The sequence below is a fragment of the Schistocerca nitens genome, chromosome 8 (assembly GCF_023898315.1).
Source record: "Schistocerca nitens isolate TAMUIC-IGC-003100 chromosome 8, iqSchNite1.1, whole genome shotgun sequence".
NCBI classification, from domain to species: domain Eukaryota; kingdom Metazoa; phylum Arthropoda; class Insecta; order Orthoptera; family Acrididae; genus Schistocerca; species Schistocerca nitens.
In genome coordinates, this window is record NC_064621.1 from 439,581,752 (window position 1) to 439,600,221 (window position 18,470).

General features: G+C 37.7%; 1 protein-coding gene across 3 annotated transcripts in view; it reads left to right on the forward strand.

The window, feature by feature from the left end:
- The window catches only part of LOC126198992 (putative helicase mov-10-B.1), a 418,198-nt gene that overhangs the window by 121,288 nt on the left and 278,440 nt on the right, over positions 1 to 18,470 (forward strand). For all 3 annotated transcript variants that reach the window (XM_049935664.1, XM_049935663.1, XM_049935665.1), the window contains one exon: positions 7,437 to 7,552. In XM_049935664.1, the coding sequence (XP_049791621.1) occupies positions 7,437 to 7,552 (116 nt within the window). The remainder of the gene's footprint in view (positions 1 to 7,436; positions 7,553 to 18,470) is intronic.

Below are 18,470 nucleotides of genomic sequence, written 5' to 3' on the forward strand. Positions count from 1 at the left end.
CCAAGTTGGGGGATTCCCCCCTAAATTTAGGGGGAATTAAGCTGCCTAGGGGGAAGTTAGGGGGATAAATGTTTCAGGGGGAAAAATATTTAGGGTTACTACCCTCCCCTCCCTGCCCCTATATAGGGGGAAACGGTGCACCATGGTTGGCATCACTGCCTCAAGACCATTGTCTAGAACGTAGGACCATTGTGTTCTCAGTTATGCTGCGCAATTTGTGTACACTACTCTGTAGTAGTTGTTCGCTGCGTATCTTGGAGGTGTTGATTATTTTTCGTGCAGAATGGTGGAGAAATATGATGCAGTGTTCAGAAAAGTGTATAAGAAGAGTTTCCGTGTTTAAGCGAATCAAGGAAGGGACAAACTTATGCATTTTGTAGTGTACATAGATGTGACTTTTCACTGGTCCATGGCGGGAAATGTGACATTCTTAAACATGTACAAACTAAAAAACACAAGGAGAGTGTCCATTTTGTAGAACAGAACCAGAAACTTAACTTCTTGTGTAAACCCCAAAATGTAGATTCTGTGATGAATGCTGAGGCTTTATTTACCTCATTTATTGTAGAGCATAACTTAACTATAAACCATGCCGACCACGCTGGGCGCTTGTTTCACAAAATGTTTCCCGATTCTGAAATTGTGAAATGATATGGATGCTCCAGTACAAAAACAACCCCTGTCCTTACAGAAATGTGCATGGAAGAAAAAGGTAAAATTATTATGCACTTACAGTCAAATCCATTCACTATTGATACCAATGGTTGTAATAAAACGGATTTTAAGTTATATCCTATTATTGTATCGTTCTTAAGTCCTGAAGTCCGTGAAATTCAAAATTGCGTACTCTCTGTGCCTAATTTAAAAGGGTATGCCACTGGAGCTAATATTGCTGATCTTCTACTTTCAACTTTATGGGAATTCCGTATTCCATTAAAAAACTGTATGGCTTTTGGTGCCTATAATGCTCCTGTAATGGTAGGGATGGAAAAAGGGTGTGGCAGTATGTTGAAACAAGAAATTGCTAACTTAATCATTGTAGGCTGTTCTTGTCACCTAGTTAATGTTGCTGCTGAGAAGGGGGTGGCATGTTTGCCTTTAAACATTGACGAAAATATTATTGACATATTTTATTATTTGGAAAGGAGTGCAAAGAGGAAAGAAAAATTTAGAAAGTTTAAAACTTTACATGACCCAGAAATGAGGAAAATTCTAAAACGTGCCTACACAATGGTTATCATTGAAAAGATGTTTAGATAGGATTTTGGAGCAGTGCGGCCCTTTAGTTAGTTTGTTCTAGAGTGAAATTGTAAGTGAGGATTCTGAAGTAGAAACTTTGAAGAATTATAAAATTCCAAAACACACTCAAAATGTTGTTCAGCATGTTGAATGATAAATTATACAGTCCAAAGGCTCAGGTATGTCCATTATTTAGTATTTACATGTAAATAATAAAGCAAATGTAATTGAGTTGTTACAGGTATCGAATTATTGCAACTTTAATTGTTAGGGATGTGCTGTAATTCACAGTAGTACACTGCTAAAATTCTCCTGATTTTTCACTTTTGAAAGTTGGCATGTCTGTTTATCCAAAACCACAGTTTTGGTCAATGTTTGTGTTAACAGATCAAAGTAAGAATTGAATTCGTCTTTGTTCATTCCAATCGCTCTGGCTACAGAAAGCCCTTGCGCTTTTCTGATGCATAAGCCCTCATTGCATTCTAAAAATGAGAGAAACCAATCTTTCCCTGCAAGTTTCTTTTCCTTGTTGAATTTGTTTTTCAGTCCCATCTGATCAGCCAAATTGAAAGTTATTTGCCTGATGTCTGACAGTTTGGGAGCAAAGTCACATGATTGCAATTTCTTTATATGGGCAACTAATTTCCTTTCTGCATCTTCATCCAATTATGATGATTGTCCATACCCAGCTTTCTTGAAATTATGCGTAGCAAGTCTTCTCTTTAATGTTCATTCTGGTATATTTTTCATTCGAGCTGCTTTCCTTTTAGTATAACCTTTCTCTTTGACTAGTTTCACTGTCTCTAATAGACCTTCTGCAGTATATTTTCCCCTGTCTGTTGTCCTAATGTGTTTTTCAGCATTGTTCTGTAAAACAAAAAGTTATAGACTCCTGTTAGCATTGCGGCATTTGTCCCACAGTAATGGTGTGCCATCTGTCCGTTTTTGTAAGGACAAATGCCGCACCCCTATTTTCACCAAAGATGTTATCAGAAGACGCCATTACTTGACCGACATAACCTACAATGTTTTTACTGCACAATCTAAATACAAGTTATAAGCTACTAGCCGCGTATCTACTTCTGTGAGGGTATTTTGGAAAGTAAAGATACACTGTATGCCAGAGGAACAGAAGAGTTTTGGCCAGCATGTTGGCAACACTGGTGTTAACCTTGAACCGTTAGCTTTCTCTGCGTGTTCGTTCGGCAGTTGAATGTTGCTTCTGGTTGGAGTAGGTCGTGTTTAAAATGGCTGCGCCGATTCAGAATCCCGCCAACTGCGAAGTGCGATCCGTCATACGTTTTCTTCATGCAAAAGGTCAGCGACCAGCGGATATTCACAAAGAAATTGTTTCTGTTTATGGGAACATTATGAATCGACAAAATGTAACAAAATGGTAGCGTCATTTCTCTGAAGGTAGGACCGATGTTCATGACGAACAAAGAACAGGTCAGCCATCTGTGATCTCTGATGCCCTTCTTCGGAGAACGGAGGAAGCAATTCATGCGAATAGACATCTCACATGGAAAGAATTCCTTCAGATCATACCGGACGGCTCAATGACAACCCTTTATGACATTGTGATTGTCAAGTTAGGGTACAGCAAATTGTGTGCGCGCTGGGTTCCAAAACTGTTAACGGAAGAACCCCCCATAAAAGGATGGGCTTTGCACTCGACTTCCTCACACACTATGCTGAAGCAGGTGATGAGTTCCTTGATCACATTGTGACATGTGATGAGACATGGGTTTCTCACCATACACCTGAATCCAAGCAACAATCAATGCAATGGCGCCATTCGAATTCACCAAAAGCCAAGAAATGCAAAACGTCGATTTCAGCGAAGAAAATCATGGCTTCTGTTTTTTGGGACAGACAAGACATTCTTCTGTTGGAATTTATGCCTCCTGGAACGACAATTAATGCTGCTGCATATTGCCAGACTTTGAAACGTCTTCGAAGGGCAATTCAAAACAAATGCAGGGGAATGCTGACATTTGGAGTCCGCTTGCTTCATAACAATGCTCGGCCTCACACAGCACTACTCAAACAATTCAAACGGGACATATTGGACCATCCGCCATACAGCCCGGACCTTGCACCCACCGACAACAGGCGGCAACCTTCTATGACTGTGGGATACAAAAGCTTGTGCACCGACTTAACAAATGTTTGGATAACAGGGGTGATTATGTCGAAAAATAACAAATAATCCAGTTAATAAGATGTAACTGACATTTTCTAAATAAATGTTCTATTTAAGCACTGCGAGCCATTGTATCTTTACTTTTCGAAATGTCCTTGTACATACTATTAAAAAGGAATCGTGAAAAATTTCCTTGACTTAGCTTGGTCTCAAAATGCTATTTTTTAAAATTTCTCCTCTATTTTCCGCTCCTGAAGTACAAAAACTTGGGAGTAAACTGATCTCACCAACAGTTACAACAACAACAACAATTAGCGTCACACGCACAACAATGTTTGCTGACGAATTTCTTGGAAATGCGGCATCTGTCCTCCGGCGTCATTTGTCCCACTTTTACCTTACATGATTACAAATGTTGCTGAGTTGACTCAGGGCAGCAATACTTGGTAATAAACCCATGTTCAGAAGTGTGCATGGGGAAGGTAAAGAACTCTGAAAGACTGTCAAAAGATACTCTGCACATGGATATCGTGCTATGACTCCACATGAGTCTTGTAAATAATACTCCAGAGGAAAAAATCTAGAGGTTTTAAATTGGGTGATCATGGTATCCAACAAACTGGTCCAGCACAATCTATCCACCTGTCAAAGGACACCAATCCTACGGTAGTTTGTAGGGGGCGGAGGGGGGGGGGGGGTAATACCTGGGGGTATGGAGTATTTGTAATATTTTGGAACACAAATAACGACTTGTAAGTATCCATAAAAAATTCCAGTTTCAACTCTGTTAAAAATCTGGTTAATACTGACTTTTAAATAAATTTCTAGAAACAAAAACACCTGACTACAATATATTTTTTTCCTTTCCCAGCCTGATAGGGGGAGGTCATGGCCTGCCTTGCCCCCAGGTATGGGCACCCTTAGACCTGTTCCCAAGTGTTTGGTGAAAGTGCTGTCAAACGTAATGTGAGAAGAGGGCTGGCATGCCATCATGCTGGAAGCAAATTGTCCAACAGAGATGCAGTGGTGCTTTCATGACAAGCTGCACCAGTACATCTTGCTGAAAGGCCAAGCAGCTGTGACCCATTAGACAAAGCAGTAGAATACATGGACAACCAGATGACCATGGACGATACCAGTCCACACATTAATAACAAAATGATGTCAAAATCCATTGGTATGTGTGTCATGGGGGTGTCCCTCATTCCAAATGTACCTGTTAATTTGGTTGTGCAGATCTGTTATAAAAGTCACCTCATCAGTGAAAAGAATGATCTGAGGGAAGTCTGGAACATCGACCCAGTGGTGTAGTAAACATGCACAGCAATTGCCACACAACACACATTCAGCTGGCCCCAATGCCTGCACCCTCTGGAGAAGGTACTGATGAAGCTGCTGTTCATGGAGAACTCAGCAGATGCTGCTTTAGGATACATCCACAGAACTTGCAGTGTTGTGGGTACTCATTAACAGGTTCTGGCCGACCAGTTGGAGGATTTCCTGTTCCACATTAGTTGTGTGACATGTCCAACTGGGACCACAGTTGGACCTATTAGCCTTGAATGTACTGTTTCCCAAAGTCGTTATTCCAATCTTGCAAAACTGGTATTTGATGGATAAGCATAATCCAGAAATGGTTCGTGATATGGGTGGTGCGCTTATCAACCATGTCATCCACTTTCACGATAGATGAGCAACCATACTCAGAAAGTAAATGCTTTGCAATTCTGTAATGCACCATCTTTCTTGATCACTCTCACTTTCTCACTGAAGTATGTGTGGTTCAATTCGTTGGGTTGTTCTTTGATGACACAGAGACACTTCCTCTGTCAATGTGTATTGCCTTCTGTCATCCAGAGTAGTTTGTCTTCCAAACGGTTCATTTCTGGAAACTTTTGCTGTCCTGAGTTCTCTCTAGGGCACCAATAACTGTGTAATTGGAATTCTGAATCACCCTGTATGACTAAGAGCAAAGCATCCAGTGAAAAGTTTACTAGCAAATGTTGCTTTCCAGAATAACTATGAAAAAAATTCGAATTCCGTGGCATGTGAGTGATCTAGAAAGATGGAAGACACACAGTAAGAGGGCACAAAAATGGATTTACCATTAATCATGGGTGTTTAGTACATGGCTAAATGGGGAATTGAAACCATTGATTTGATCAAAAACAAATCAAGATGACAAAGGATAAATGGATTAGGGACCTAGTAATAGAATACACAGAATCTTTTGTGATTTATCTAGAACAACTATATAGCTAAGTGACATTAGCATGCACCTGGCAGAACAGTCAGTAATTGTTACCAGTATATTATTTTATCAACTTTTATGTAACTGATCGTATATGCAAAAGTAACAGTTCCGTGCTATAAAAAAATAAATTTAAAATTTGGTTGCATAAATTTTAATGTTGCAATTTTGTTTTGTTAACTGTTTTTGATGGCTATTTATAGCTGAAATATGAGTAAGCGAGAATAATGAAAAATCAGTGGGGCTGCGGCTGGTTGCTGTGTCCCTATCCTTCCTTAAAATTAGACTAATCACAGTGGATGCAGAGGCATTTGAGCACTCATTGTTCTCACACTCTATGTACAGTTGCCTATTGCTTCATAGATAGTTCGCAGAGTATGCATGTAGATGTAGCTGTAAACATCTGTAATGTGACATCGACACCTACCATATTTTTCTTTTCTGTTAGTCACATTTGTAAAAATTACATATGCAACACTTCAGGTGTCTATATGAACTGGTAGTAATTTTTAAAAAACTTACATTAATCTTATACTTCTAATATGGGTTAAGTTCTTGAAATTTCTGTGTGTTCCAACACTACGTGGTGCTTTGCTACTTTGTCACAGCTGCTCCTTCCTCACTTGCTGATTCAGGCATTAGACAGAAAGGGCAGTGTGAACTGTTTTTAAATGTGATTTTGCAAGCATAAAAAAATGAAAAACTTCAACCTTTTTTATGTTAATGTTTATTTCTTTAAATGTGTCTGTCATAAGGGCAGAAAAAATTTCTTGCCATACAAATTTTACCTTTATTATTTGCAAGGCATCTTCAGTGGCAAATTTCATAGAAGTGAATAAACCAGCTTGTATGGAATTAGCCACTGAAGGTGCCTTGAAAATAATAAGGTTGAAACACTTGCAGGAAGAAAGATTTACTTTTTCAGTTGTGATAGATGGATTTATAGTAATAATTATCAGCGTAATATTACACACAACTGAGGACAACAGGACAACAAATAATTTGTGATGTCAACATTTTTGTATTTATTTGTTTATTTTTGTACCTACAGTCTATCTTAGCAGCTAAAATTGTAACACTGCGTTTCCTTTGGAGTATTCTTACTGCTCACAAATTGCATAAAAAGATATCATTTGTATGACATTAAAGTTACCAGTATAAAATACATCTATAGTTTTGCATGTGGACATTATTTTTATATTTTTTCTTATGTTTGTGAAAATCAGTGTTCATCTTCACTGATCTTTTAATATTAGCCACAAATAACATTAAGGAATAAATCTTTTGGGCAGTAAATGTAAGAATATCAACACCTTTGTAGAGGCCTTTGCAAGAAGAGTGATTTTCTACCATGTGCAGACTGTTATGTATATTTTTGATGAATAAATATTTCATTTACTTTACCTTACTGAATGAATTGTATAACATAACAACCAGTGAAGTTCTACAATGTAAACTAGCACCCTGGCCTTAATGTCAAAATTATGAGAAATTCACTGAAGCATAACACATATTGAACCTATATGTCTTTTGTGGGGGTGTATCTCTGTGTTTCATTTTGAGAAATAGTATTTATCTTTCTGCTGCCAGTAAGTAATTTTTGTTTCTTTTTTTATGAAATGGAGTCATAGAAGTGTGTTTTTTTGTGTAAGTATTAACAATATTTCTCCATGAACCCATAGTTAATTCTATTAAAACGATATGAATATAAATGAATTACTTTATTCTGTCTTCAAGAATCATTTATTACTATTTTTTGCATAGCTTTTTCCATATATTATTGTTCAGATTTTCTTGCAGGGGAAAAGATACAGTTTGTCATCAAAGCTAGTTTCCATGAGATTGCTGCAGTGGTTTATCCTGTTGTTTTTCATATAAGCAAGGAAAATAGAAAAATATTTGTGCTGCATGAAGTGGTGAGTCAAATTTTTAAATGTTTAACAGAAATTGTTAATGATTCAAGGCCTTTAAAATTACAGGAATATTTTACTTTAATCTGTAATCAAGAAATCAATAACAATGATTATGTTCTCAAATGCAGAGGTGTTTGTTTTTTCAACATATTGTAACTACATAAAATATTTATTTTATTTTCTATATTTTAAAATTTGGAGCTTAGATAGATTCATAAACCTAAATTAGAATAGTATTTTTATACGATATAAGCCCCTTTAAATACTAAAGGTTGATCATGCCTATCTGTATTACTAAAGGGTTTCATAAATTTGTATCTTATCAGGTATTAATACACCCTGTGATTGGTTTGTATAGCAGAATGTTGTTACAATAATTCAATTTTTTATATGAATGTTGCTCATACTGTGTTTTTGCATATGTTTATCCTTATCAAGTATGGATACGTGCTATGGACATTGAAGTGTGTCCTCTACTCAAAACTCCTTTCTGAAGAGGTGGTGGATTTACACTGCATAATATATACATAAATGCTCTGTTTATTGTTGTTATAAAATAATTTATAACAAAAATAATATATAAGAAATGTGTTTTCTTGTATTTCCTTTTAGTAGCAAGAGGCACAAAAAACTTCAGTTGCAGAAGGAGCTCAAATTGTGAAAGGATCCCCAGTAATGGATATTTTGTTATCCGTATGTAACTGTCATTTATTCGGTAATTCTTTTAAATTCTTCAATAAACTATTCTGAGTAAATGTCCACATCAGATTATGGTAAGATTTCAAACTTTTGACTATACCATTTAATCTTAGTGGAAGATTAAAGCTGTGTTCAAGTTTTAGATCAGCACAGAGTTTTAATCTGCCAGGAAGTTTCAAGATAATGCTCACTCTCTGCAGACTGGAAGTTTCATTCTTTCTACTGGCCTAGCTCAAGGAGTGCAAGCAAAGCTTATAATTTGCAGCATTGTACTTAGGTTTGATCGGGGTACTTCGGTTTGGAGCTGAGTTGAGGGTCTCAACCAAAGGCTCCATCGATTCTGTGACAGTCTTGGCTGCAGATTTCTGGACCTGAATTAAAGGGTGGAGAATTGTAGGACTCCCATGGATAGGGCATATGTGAAGTGCACACAGGAAGCAAGTGCTTGTGTAGCAAAATACTTGTGGAGTGTACGTGCATTTTTTTAAGGGTAGGTGATAGTTTGAGGTCCTCTGATGAACCCTCACCAGTCAATATGCACAGAGTGAAACCAGACCACATACAAAGTGAAGATACATTGTCTGTGAAAATTTTAACAGTAAATTGACAAAGCATACATAACAAAATACTTGAATTTACTGCTCTTGAGGACAGTTGTTCAGACTCTTATTCTTGGAACCAAGAGCTGAATGAAATACAAGGTAGAGAGCTCCGGAATATTTAATGAAGCATAAAAAATACATAAAATGAAAAAGACTGATTAGACACCATAGGAGGAAGAATCTGCAGAGGTCACAATTCAACTGGCCAAGATGAACTCAAACTAATTATTGGATGTTTTACTGCCCATTTGATTCTGTTGTAACAATTGCAGAATCATTCAAAGAAAGTCTATACTCACTAGCTCTGAAATACCACAATCATGCACTATTAGTTGGAGCTGACCTTAACTGCCTAGTGTGGACTGGGATGTTTGTGGATGTATTGCAGGTGGTATGGGAAGACAGTCTTGTGAAGTAGTTTTGGATGTTTTCTGAAAACTGGATTGAGCAGCTAGTTCAACAACCCACATGCAATAGAAATATTTTAGATCTTGTAGCTACAAACTGCCCTGACCTTATTGACAGTGTCAGTGTATGGACAGCAATTAGTGATAATGATGTAATCATCATGATTATGGTTACCAAAGTTAATAAATCCATCAAGAGGGCTACAAGAGTATTTTTGATAGAAAGAGCAATAAGCAGTTGTTAGCTCCCTTTTTAGACGGTGAATGGACATAATGTAGTTCTAATATGATGTGCAGAGAGAAATTGTGGACAAGGTTGGAACTGATTATAAATTGTACTCTGGAAAAATTAAGGAAGGAAGAAACCACTGTAGTTTAATAACAAAATTCCATGTATGCTGAAGAAGCAGAGTCTGCTACATTCTCAGTTCAAAAAAGAACACTCAAATGATGAAAGGCAGACTTTAGTGGAAACTCATCTATATGTAAAAAGATTGGCGCATGAAACATACAACAAGTTCCACTGTCACATGTTAGCAAATGGTCTTGCTGAGCACCCACGAAAATTGTGCTCCTATGCAAAAACACTAAGAGGGTTGAAAGCTTCATTCCAGTCACTCATCAACTAGTTTGGTCTGACAATAAAAGGCAGCAACAAGAAAGCTGAAGTTTTAGATTTCACATTTCAGAAATCATTCATGCAGGAGGATCATACAAACATAACGTGTTTGGCTGTTGCATACACTCCTGTTTGTAATGGGCATCCTTGGAGTAGAGAAGCGACCAAAACAATTGAAAACAAGTAAGTTGCTAGATCTGGATTAAATCCCAATTTGGTTTTACCAAGAGTACTCTTAACCTTGTTTGCCCTATTCCTGTGTGATATTCTGTGAGTCACAGATGAAGGGCAACAAGCAGATTATATATCCCCAGATATCTGGAAGTCATTTGGCACCATTCCCCATTGCACACTGTTAACAAATGTCTGAGCATATGGAATCGATTCTCAGATATGTGGGTAGCTCCCAAACTTTTTAGGTAATTGAACCCAGTATGTTATACTGGATGGCAACTGTTCATCGGGGACAAGGTTATCATCGGTAGTGCACCTGTGATGTGTGATAGGTCCACTCTTGTTCTCTAGTGGAAAAGGATGGATAAGGAGAGCAGAATCCATGACTGTTTGCAGATGACCCGGTTGTGTACAGGAAATTGTCATCATTGCATGCCTGCAGGAGGATACAGGATGAATTAGATGGAATTTTATTTGGTGTGTTGAATGTCAGCTTGCTCTAAATGTAGAAAAATGTAAATTAATGTAGGTGAGTGGGATAGAGACCCTGTAATGTTCAAAGACAGTGTTAGTAATTTGCTGCTTGATAAAGAAAAGTCAGTTACATATCTAGGCATAACATTGCAAAGTGGTATGAAACTGAATGTGCATGTAAGCATGTAGTAGGCAAGGCAAATGAGAATCTGATGAAAGTTTATCTCATCTTTAAAGGAGACCGCATATAGAACACTAGTGAGACCCACTTTTGAATAGTGCTCAAGTGTTGGGATCCCCACCAGTTCAGATTAAAGGAAGACAGTGAAACTGTTCAGAGGCGTGGTACTAAATGTGTCACTAGAAAGTTCATCGACGTGCAAGCATTATGGAGATGTTTCGTGACCTCAAATGGGAATCTGTGGAAGGAAGACAAGATTCTTTTCACAAAACACTGTTAAGGAAGTTATACAAACTGTTGTTTGTAGCTGATTTCAAAACATTTCCACTGCTGCCTGTTTAGATTTCACGTAAGGCCATGAAGAAAAGATGGGAGGAATTAGGTCTTGTACATTTGCTTACAGACAATCATTTTTCCCTTGTTCCATTCACAAGTGGAACAGGAAATAAAGTGACTTGTAGAGGTATGATATACCCTCCACCATGTACCATATGATGGCTTGCTGAGTGTGTATGTAGATGTAGATGTACCTTTCAATATTTTCATCAGTGGAGTGACTTACTGCCACTGAGATGATAGGTATCTATACATGTAAATGATGAAGTGGTGACCCCAGTAGTTTCAAATTAAAATTAACGTGGACTACAGTTGCCTGCATGTGTTGGCCAAAGATCCTTGTACTAATTTTTTCCTAACTGCAACATGTCAGCTATGAAGTGTCATTAGGAAACAAGAGAAAATACTTTCCGATTTTTTGCCCATATAAGCCTATTACATCAGGTATTTCAGATTTATGGAGAGAAACAAAGGGAAGAGTCAAAGGGAACAGTTTTGAAAGTAGTGCAAAAAACCTCTGCAGTTTTATTTCGAACTCTAGTGTGATGCAGAGCCAGCAAATTGATTCTGCTCTGATCACTTTTGCTTACCTCATAGGTTCTGTATACCATGAGATGCAGCAGAAGTAAATAAATTAGGCACTTTTGTGGTTAAGTTGCTATGATGATCAGGTATACAGAGCACTAGACTGTGGCCCTGGAGGTTGTAGGTTAAATCCTGGGTGCTAGTGGGAATTTTTTCTCATTCCATTCCCTCCAGGATGGTCCTCCTCCTGGTACTGGAGTGCGTAGGAAGGCTGCACTCTATCCCAAGTCAGGTACCTCTTGAGAAAAGCTGATATCATTTGACCAAATGCCCAAACATATTGCATTACATATAATAAAAACTATGAATGTAAAAACTGATAGAAGCCGACCTCGGGGAAGATCAGTTTGGATTCCGTAGAAATGTTGGAACACGTGAGGCAATACTGACCCTACGACTTATCTTAGAAGAAAGATTAAGGAAAGGCAAACCTACGTTTCTAGCATTTGTAGACACAGAGCAAGCTTTTGACAATGTTGATTGGAATTCTCTCTTTCAAATTCTGAAGGTGGCAGGGGTAAAATACAGGGAGCGAAAGGCTATTTACAATTTGTACAGAAAGCAGATGGCAGTTATAAGAGTCAAAGGATATGAAAGGGAAGCAGTGGTTGGGAAGGGAGTGAGACAGGGTTGCTGCCTCTCCCCAATGTTATTCAATCTGTATATTGAGCAAGCAATAAAGAAAACAAAAGAAAAGTTCAGTGTAGGTATTAAAATCCATGGAGAAGAAATGAAAACTTTGAGGTTCGCCGATGACATTGTAATTCTGTCAGAGACAGCAAAGGACTTGGAACAGCAGTTGAATGGAATGGACAGTGTCTTGAAAGGAGGGTATAAGATGAACATCAACAAAAGCAAAACAAGGGTAATGGAATGTAGTCAAATTAAGTCGGGTGACGCTGAGGGAATTAGATAAGGAAATGAGACACTTAAAGTAGTAAAGGAGTTTTGCTATTTGAGGAGCAAACTAACTGATGCTGGTCGAAGTAGAGAAGATATAAAATGTAGCTGGCAATGGCAAGGAAAGAGTTTCTGAAGAAGATAAATTTGTTAACATCGAGTATAGATTTAAGTGTCAGGAAGTCGTTTCTGAAAGTATTTGTATGGAGTGTAGCCATGTATGGAAGTGAAACATAGACAACAAGTAGTTTGGACAAGAAGAGAATAGAAGCTTTTGAAATGTGGTGCTACAGAAGAATGCTGAAGATTAGATGGGTAGATCACATAACTAATGAGGAGGTATTGAATGGAGTTGGGGAGAAGAGGAGCTTGTGGCACAACTTGACTAGAAGAAGGGATCGCTTGGTAGGACATGTTCTGAGGCATCAAGGGATCACCAATTTAGTACTGGAGGGCAGCGTGGAGGGTAAAAATCGTAGAGGGAGACCAAGAGATAAATACACTAAGCAGATTCAGAAGGATGTAGGCTGCAGTAGGTACTGGTAGATGAAGAAGCTTGCACAGGATAGAGTAGCATGGAGAGCTGCATCAAACCAGTCTCAGGACTGAAGACCACAACAACAACACGAATGTACTGATCAAGTACTCACTAAGTGTAAACTGTTATTAAAATGTGCAGAAGCACCTAACTCTCAATATAAACTGAAATACATTATTACGTAAGTGATTCATTGCCTACTAGTATATATGTTGCTCTTAATGTAATAGAAACAAATGCTTGTCAACTGGACATTAAATATCAGGTTTTCATGAAGATTATGTGTAGTTCTAGATACTACAGGTGATAAATTTTGACAGTAGACATACATGTACTAGGTAGAACGTAATACATCAGGAATAGTATTGCAAATTGTGTCAGATCCCTGCAGGCTGTGGACGATAATGATACAAAGTGCACAAAATGTTTCTTTACTACTAAATTTTCTATTACCTTTTGCAGGAGCAAAACCACAGAAGAGATCTAATACTCAAAGCTAGTGTAAGGGAAGTACAAATTCCGATTAAGTGGATATCTCCTAAAGAAGTAATACAATCTTATGCTGGTCTGATAGTTACTTCAGTCAAACTCTGTTGCAGTTAATGGCATATGTTCCATAACTACAGATATGTAAATAATCCCTAATCACATTACTGACCAATCAGTAGCTTATGCCAAACTACAGCACAGTGTATTCTGGAGACAGCAGGCCACATGGAAGCGCTATGCTACAAAACTGAAGTTCTTCATCCAAGTAGTGCAGACATCACTGGCTGCCCCTTTCAACCAGAGAGTTCATTAATGCCGATGATAATATGACACCCACAGTGGCATGGTTCTCATCACGTTCTAAAATATGGAAGTTAGTTATAAGTGTTGTATCAGTATGATATCCTTTAAATGTCAGTGATACATCAGGTAAAGGAATTGGTAACACGAACTATTTGTCCAGCAGACATAAATTCTGGCACCTTCTTTAAATTACTGGGACTTAATAATTCTGGGCTCTTGTAATTCTTGAGTACCATTATATTTTATAATCTAAAAGAGAATTTTTATTTATTTATTTATTTATTTTTTCCTGTTGCACTTGGAGTTCACGTGTATGTGCATATTCTCAGTAAGCACTGAGGAAAGATTACGATTGAATGTAGATGAGACTGTTGAATACTGAATAAGTGCTATTTTGGGTAAAGATGGTTGGGAATTTGTCCTAGGTCATGCCTTAACCAATTTATGGAAATTTCGAAAAACTTGAAACTAGATGGCCAAGTAGGGATTTGAACTCTTCTGAATGACAGTTCTAATTGTCTGCCTCACATAAGACATGCCACATTTGAAGACTTTTATCATAGGTAACAGGAGCAGAAAACACTGGATGGATAAAAAGTTTTCTTTGTAATCTTAAAGATGATCTATGCCAACGAAAGATGGGTGTGGACCACATTACATGCAAATGTGGTAAACTATTTGATCAGTCAAGGTGAAATACAAGGAACATCAGTGACACAACTGATTAAAACTGCCAAGGAAATCAGCTGTCACTGAGCACTTCTAAGGAAGGTACTGGAAATCGAAACAGAGGGTAAGGTAGTAGCTTACTTAGATTGGAACATATTACTCACAATCCACAAGTTAGCTCTAGTGAACTGTGAGAGTCCCTACCAGAGCTGTTCACATTTTGCACACAAACAGCTCCCAACCTTATCATGTGCCACTTCTCCAATATGTTAGTCAGTTTGACTACAGAATATACATGGAACTGTACCACACAATTATAATGTGACTTTAATCAAACAATGGAAAATCCAGGATGAAATGTAACAATTGTTACATAATGTGACTTTAGGTCAATAGGTTTTTTTATGTCAAAATGAAACAACATTCATGAATTGTGAAAAGCTGAATGTATTATTGTGTGGTATTGCATCACTGATAACCACTCTGATTGAGGCAGCTTGAATATCATAGGCAGTGGGGTGCAAAAGGTGATGTGAGATTATTGGAGACTTTGTAATTGGTCCTTACTTCATCGAAGAAACCTTACTAGTTAGCAGATATGCATAATTTCTTACCAAAAAGGTACCGACTCTTCTAGAGGATGTAGCACTTGAAGTACATAGCTGTATGTGGTATCAGAATGGTTAGTGCCTGGCTTACTGCTTACTTGTGAACTAAGAAAATACTCACAGAGCTCTTTCCTGATTGTTAGGATATGATGACATGTAGGCCCCCATGTTCACTTTCTGTGCTGTTACTGTAGTTTTTTCTCTGTAGTAGGCTCAAAGAGAAAACCCAGGTACAAGTTCCAATGATACAAGAGGATTTAAAACGTTGCAGATATAATTATGTAGAATGAATCTCTTCACTCTTTTCAGAAGTCCTTGCACCAGCTGCTGAAAACATGAATTCCAATAAATGAAGGGCAGTTTGATTACTTGATGATAGTAGTGAAATTCTATATGAGTATATATGACTCCTTTCTTTTGTGATTCCTGTTTTGTTGCTGTTTCTGATTGTGATTTTACAGTGTATATGTGCTTCTCAAAACTGAACTCATAAAGTTATATTTAAAAATCTTTATACCTCAATTTCTTCTTTTATAAATCCATTCAATGTGTACTTTCAAGGTCCTGGTTGAAAGCAGAATTAACTGGTGAATTAACCATAGCCACCACACCCTTCACCTTTCAGTTGGTGTGGCACAGAGCACCATCTAAAACTACCAAAATTAAATAAGGATGTAGGGTCTGAGAGAATCCCTGTCAGATTCTATACGGAATTTGCAGATGAGCTAACTCCAGTTCTAAACATAGTATGGTGGGGATCCCTTGAACAAGAAAATGTGCCCAATGATTGGAAGAAAACACAGGTCACACCCATCTACAAGAAGAGCAGAAGTGATCCACAAAAATACTGTCCAGTTGCATCGAAGTCCATTTGTTGTAGCCGGCCAGGGTGGCCGAGTGGTTCTAGGTGATACAGTCTGGAACCGCGCGACCACTATGGTCGTAGGTTCGAATCCTACCTCGGGCATGGATGTGTGTGATGTCCTTAGGTTAGTTAGGTTTAAGTAGTTCTAAGTTATAGGGGACTGATGACCTCAGAACTTAAATCCCATTGTGCTCAGAGCCATTTCTTTCCATTTGTTGTAGAATCCTACTTGTACTCTGTGCTTAAATATAATGAGGTATCTTAGGCACTTTGATCTCCATGCCACCCACCCTGGATTCTGAAAACACCAATCATGAGAAAATCAACTTGCATTTTTCTCACATGATGTCCGGAAAATCACGAATCAAGGTAATCAGGTGGATACTATATTTCTTAACTTTGATGTGATACCACTTAAAATTTATTAAGAAAAGTACTATCATAAGGGGCATAAAGGCATTCTCTGAAAATCATTTCAAGCAGTGAGTTCATGAGCCCATGCGAATAGCAAATGGTTGTGAAAATACACTTGACCTCTTAGCATCAAATAATCCTGAGTTATTAACTAGCATCAAAACCGATTCAGGGATTAGTGAACACAGGGTTGTCGTAGTGAGATTGAATATTGTAATCCCCAAATCCTCGAAAAATAAGCGAAAAATATACCTATTCAAAAAAGCAGATAAAAATTCACTTGACGCCTTCCTGAGAGACAATCTCCACTCATTCCTAATTAATAATATAAGTGTAGACCAGATGTGGCTTAAATTCAAAGAAATAGTATTGGCAGCAATTGAGAGATTTATACCAAATACATTAACAAACGACGGAGCTGATCCTCCATGGTACACAAAACAGGTTAGAATACTGTTGCAGAAACAATGAAACAAACATGCCAAATTTAAACAGACGCAAAATTCCCAAGATTGGCGATCTTTTACAGAAGCTCAAAATTTAGTGTGGACTTCAATGTGAGATGCCTATAACAGTTTCCACAATGAAACTTTGTCTCAAAACTTGGCAAAAATCCAAAGAGATTCTGGTCATATGTGAAGTATGTTAGTGGCAAGAAACAATCAATGCCTTCTCTGCACGATAGCAATGGAGATACTATTGAAGACAGTGCTGCCAAAGCAGAGTTACTAAACACAGCCTTCTGAAATGACTTCACAAAAGGAGACGAAGTAAATATTCCAGAATTTGAATCGAGAACAGCTACCAACATGAGTTACATAGAAGTAAATATCCTCGGAGTGGTGAAGCAACTTAAATCACTTAATAAAAGCAAGTCTTCTGGTCCAGACTGTATACCAATTAGGTTCCTTTCAGTGTATGCTGATACATTAGCTCCTTACTTAACAATCATATACAACCATTCGCTTTACGAAAGATCTGTACCCAAAGACTGGAAAGTTGCACAGGTAGAAAGGTAATGGAATAATCCACTAAATTACAGGCCCGTATTGTTAACGTCGATATGCAGCAGGATTTTAAAACATATAATGTGTACGAACATTATGAATTACATTGAAGAAAACGGTCTATTGACACACAGTCAACATGGGTTTAGAAAACATCGTTCTTGTGAAACACAACTAGCTCTTTATTCATATAAAGTGTTGAGTGCTATTGACAAGGGATTTCAGATCGATTCCATATTTCTGGATTTCCAGAAGGCTTTTGACACTGTACCACACAAGCGGCTTGTAATGAAATTGCTTGCTTATGGAATATTGTCTCAGTTATGTGACTGGATTTATGATTCCCTGTCAGAGAGGTCACAGTTTGTAGTAACTGACAGAAAGTCATAGAGTGAAACAGAAGTGATTTCTGGCGTTCCCCAAGGTAGTGTTATAGGCCCTTTGCTGTTCCTTATCTATATAAATGATTTGGGAGACAATCTGAGAAGTCGTCTTTGGTTGTTTGCATATGACACTGTCATTTATTAACTAATAAAGTCATCAGAAAATCAAAACAAACTGCAAAACAATTTAGAAGAAATATTAGAATGGTGCAAAAAGTGGCAGTTAACCTTAAATAATGAAAAGTGTGATGTCATCCACATGAGTGCTAAAAGGAATTTCGTTAAACTTTGGTTACATGATAAATCAGTATAATCTAAAAGCTATAAATTCAACTAAATACCTAGGTATTACAATTATGGACAACTTAAATTGGAAGAAATACATAGAAAATGTTGTGGGGAAGGCTAACCAAAGACTGCGTTTTATTGGCAGGACACTTAGAAAATGTAACAGAGCTACTACGCTACGCTACACTTGTCCATCCTCTTTTAGAATACTGCTACAGGATTGGGGCTGGACATCATTAAAGGAAAGTCATTTTTCATTGCGGCGGAATCTTCTGATGAAATTCCTATCACCAACTTTCTCCTCTGAATAGGAAAATACTTTGTTGATACCAACTTACATAGGGAGGAATGATCACCAAGATAAAATAAGGGAAATCAGA